Source organism: Cariama cristata, unplaced genomic scaffold (assembly GCF_000690535.1).
Source record: "Cariama cristata isolate BGI_N322 unplaced genomic scaffold, ASM69053v1 scaffold6656, whole genome shotgun sequence".
Taxonomy (NCBI): domain Eukaryota; kingdom Metazoa; phylum Chordata; class Aves; order Cariamiformes; family Cariamidae; genus Cariama; species Cariama cristata.
Window position 1 is genome coordinate 1 of NW_009623757.1, and position 4,515 is coordinate 4,515.

At 35.3% G+C, this 4,515-nt stretch overlaps 1 protein-coding gene across 1 annotated transcript in view; it reads left to right on the forward strand.

Annotated features, from left to right (window-relative positions):
* Positions 1–1,961: 1,961 nt before the first annotated feature.
* Positions 1,962–4,515, forward strand: part of RSL24D1 (ribosomal L24 domain containing 1) — a gene marked incomplete at its 5' end in the record, with an annotated part of 3,127 nt that continues 573 nt past the window's right edge. Inside the window, 3 exons of the mRNA XM_009702880.1 lie at positions 1,962–2,034; positions 2,771–2,834; positions 3,321–3,406. Coding sequence (XP_009701182.1) covers positions 1,962–2,034; positions 2,771–2,834; positions 3,321–3,406 — 223 coding nt within the window. The remainder of the gene's footprint in view (positions 2,035–2,770; positions 2,835–3,320; positions 3,407–4,515) is intronic.

The window sequence follows — 4,515 nt, forward strand, 5'->3', positions numbered from 1 at the left end:
CCTGTCATCCACCAGCACCTCTAAGTCCTCCGCAGGGCTTCTCTCGATCACATCATCCCCCAGCCTGTACTGATGCTGGGGGTGGCCCTGACCCAGGTGCAGGACCTTGCACTTGGCCTTGTTAAATGTCATGAGGTTCTCATGGGCCCACCTCTCAAGCTTGTCCAAGTCCCTCCGGATGGCATCCCGTCCCTCAGGTGTGTCAACCACACCTCTCAGCTTGGTGTCATCCGCAAACTTGCTGAGGCTGCACACGATTCCACTGTGTATGTCATTGATGAAGATATTAAACAGCACTGGTTCAGCACAATCAGATAATCTGGGTTACCAGCTACCACAGGAAGTCTCTCTGTGTAGGCACATAAAATAGTTACCTTTTGAAATCTCCTTAAAGCATAAAATGTATAGGAAGAGTCCTTGTGTAAATAGGAATGTTTCAAAAACAGCATAGGAGATCTTAAAAACAGTTTCAAGAAAAAGTTACTTCAGTGGTGAAAGTACTAAACACTCATATTTGGTGGGATAGCCCTTAAATAAGAATTACTGTGGCTTAATTACCTTTTTGGCAGAATACTAACAATTTAGTAAGTATTTTGACACAGTGATTTGCTGCCTTTTGTGGATCTTCCAAGGGGAAGAATGTGACTTATTTTTTAATGTGTCTCTGAGAAGCCACAATTAATTAGCATCTTCTGTAATTGTATTTCTTACTTTCAAGTTGTTTCTGGCTAATTACCTTTTTGAAAAGAGCTTAATATAAAATTCCTTTATACATGTCTAAATAGGTGACAATATGCTCCAATTTTGAGATATATCTATGTATGCTACGAATTAAACCAGTATATAAACATAGTGCTTTGTTGTAATTTGATTGGTATCCATTCTTCCCTAAGCAAGCTTTGGGGAGTGTCTAAATAGGCTTGTGACAATGGGAAATACTGGAGTTTGTAAGAAGGTGACAGTTCTTGCTGCTTTAAACAGGTACATTGGATAGGGATTATTTACTTGTTTTCCTAGGTTTCAAGGGTATTTTTTATTAAACAACAAAAAAATTAAGGACATAATCTTGCCATGTGGTTGTTCACAAGGTATTTCTGAAGGACTGTCATATTCTGTCACTCAGACTGAAGAGTTGGTCATGCTGTACCCTCATGTTTAGAATTGAAAAGATCCATTGACCAGTATGAGGCAGCTGTAGTTTCTGCATGTAGCTTAGAGGACCATGGTACTTTGAACATCTATACTCTTACGAGACTTCTTTTTGCTGTTTGTGGTGTGTTCTCATGATACGAAACAATACTGTGTATTATAAATAACGTAAAAGCTGACACAGTTCAGGATAAACTGCAGTGAATTTTCAAAATTGCAGGCTGTTGAGTAGAACTTACTTGACCTGCATTAAATGCTTTTGACTCTACACGTTTTCAATTTTGCCTTCCACCTGTCTAGTCTAGTCTGTATTTCCTACTCCACATTGGTCTTCTCTGTTCCTTTTGTCTTGCTAAAAAGAAAATATCCGAGGGAGATGTTTTGATAAATAGTTCTCTTCAGACAAATCACTGCGACTTCTGACACTTTGAGGTCAAACACTCCACTCTATTTCCTTCTAGTTTAGTAATCTCTAAAGGTTGTTACAGTATAGGAACTGAGATTCTGAAAGGGGGGGGTGGGAATATCATGTAGAACATTAAGTTATATGAGTGAGAGCTATAGTAAATAGTTCTCTTCTGACACTTGATAAATAGTTCGACTTCTGACACTTTGAGGTCAAACACTCCACTCTATTTCCTTCTAGTTTAGTAATCTCTAAAGGTTGTTACAGTATAGGAACTGAGATTCTGAAAGGGGGGGGTGGGAATATCATGTAGAACATTAAGTTATATGAGTGAGAGCTATAGTAAGAATGTATTAGTCTAAATATGCTTCTGTATACAATCTCTATTTACTTTTTCTTAATATAGGATAATTCATTTGAGTTTGAAAAACGTAGAAATGAACCAGTGAAATACCAGAGAGAGTTGTGGAACAAGACTGGTGAGTTATTTTAGAAAAAAGAAAAGACGGACTATGGGGAGTGAGTTTTTGTTCTACATGAACATGTTTTCAGCAGACTTCTTAGAGTATTGACACTTTGTAGTGATTGTGTTTGAAATTACTGGAATCATGACCAAATTCTTATGTGTGGAGGAGGTTTAGGTTGTGAACAGATGTGGAATTTCACTTGATTTTATTTTTTTTCAGAAACTGGTTAGAAAATGAGGTGCAGCATTCTCTATTTGGAATTATTATCTTAAAAAAAGCCTTAGTGCTTCTTCAGCTTTTTAAGATGCTTCCAGTGTAAGCCTTTTCTACTGATGCAGTTGTTTCTTTGTTCCCTCTCATTCCAGTTCATTTTGTTTAATAAATCAATTGCTATAAAATGGAAGAGTGACTTATGTCACAAGTGAATGCCACAGAGGAGAAGGTGGTAACTGGCATCTGATTTCAAGTAGAGTAAGAGTCTTTTGTAGTGATGATTAGTTGTAGAAACTATGTGTAGGCACAAAAGTGAAAGCGTAAATAAGTTTTAAAATACAATTTGTCATAGTTGGTACACAGAATATTCCCCTACTCTGCTCTTTGAAGAAGGAATAACTTCCTCTATATAGTATAAGAGTTGCCTCTGATGTAGAGGTATTATGGAATACTGGTAGTGCTGCTCCGCAAAATAGCACGTATTTTCAACTGTAGGTATGTAAGCACATTTAAAACAACTTCTTCTTTGTTTCAGTTGATGCGATGAAGAGAGTGGAGGAAATAAAGCAAAAACGCCAAGCTAGGTTTATTGTGAACAGGTGAGGAGAAGTATTTGTTATGGAAGCTCTCGCAAATCTGTATTAGACGGTGAATCTTTCCAGAGAAACGATGATCAAAAGTTTTAAATGGTTATTTGCTTTGTGCATACACAGTCATGCAAGTGATGGTGTAAAATAGTTTGAGTGGGCTCTTCTACACTACCAAACTACTATGCTTTATTGGCTGTCCAATGAAATACAACTTTTTGGGATACTCAATGATAATAGTTATATTCCCTAGTTTGTAATAGGGAGTCTTGGATTTAAACAAATTTCTGGTAAGAGTTGATACAGTGCTGGCTTTTTTTCCTGGTTTTATACCCAGCATATGATTGAATTGGTTTTCAAATACTGTCTGCCTTTATTTCATCATAATCGTAGTTATTTACAGTTAACATACCTTTAGCTAAAGATATGTCATGCATTAAAATGAAAACATACATCTCTTCTTTGAAGGTAATGAGATTTCATTTTCCTCTTCCCCAGATTAAAGAAGAGCAAAGAGTTGCAGAAGGCAGAAGACATCAAAGAAGTCAAACAGAATATCCACCTTCTTCGTGCTCCACATGCAGGTAAGAATTTGCTTTACCTCGTTTGCTTAGGTTAACTTGTGTATACAATTTTATGATGCATATTGATTTTTTTTTTTTTTGGTATTACTAATTCTACAGATTGATAATCCTGTGTGTTTTTCTTACAATTAATTTGTTTACTGAATATGGAGAGTAGCTCTTGCCACTAAATGTAAGCAGTATCTTTGTTCTGAATCAAACATACCTTTTTATTGATCCAGTCCTGCATTCATTCTTTCTTTTCCTTATTTGAGTTATTTTAAACTGCACTCAATACGTGGTATTCTATGAACTGCATGTTTGTTAACCAATACAATTATCTAAGTCTTCCCTTTGAATTGATTATTTGAACTTAACAGGCTGTATCACGTATACAATAGTTAAAACTCTGCTTTCTGAGTTTGTTAGCCAATTGTGATTTTTTTGTAGTTCACTGCCTATAATGAAACTTATGTGAAAATACTGGTTCTTCAATGTAAGCCTGACTTTTTTTTTTTAAATACCTGGTAATTTTACAAATTTTCACTAAAATCTGTGCCTAGTCCAGACATAATAATGTATATTCTTTGTTAGGGAACTGAGTTTTTCAGTTGGAGAAATCTGTTTCTCCTAAATAATTTTCTGGTTTCTAAACTATTACAAGTATTAGCTTGTGTTTGATGGTGTTGATAAAAATGGATTGTAAAGATGATTTGTTTTTTAAAATACAGTTAATGGAGTAGAGTAATGGAAAGAAGTTAAAGATGTTTCCATTAGTTACTGTTTTATAAAAATTACCAGTGATTTTCTCTCCGTGGATGAGGGTGTGACATATTATTAGACGTTAACTAGAAGTCTGTTCTATATTGTTTTCTTCCAGTTTGCATTAACTATAGTCTAAGATTCTATGTATGTGAAACAAGGTTTTGTCAGGATATATTTAAATTTTGGTTTAATCTGCCCCTTGGTTTTTTTGAGGGAAGAAAAAGAAAAAATATGTGAATTAAAAAGAAGAAACCTGAGTGTTTATTTCTTTTGTTTGGCTTTGCTTGTGTTGAATGAATGATGCACAATAGCATGTGGTATATCTGTTTGTCAAACAACAGCTACCTTTTCAGTGTTTTGCAATT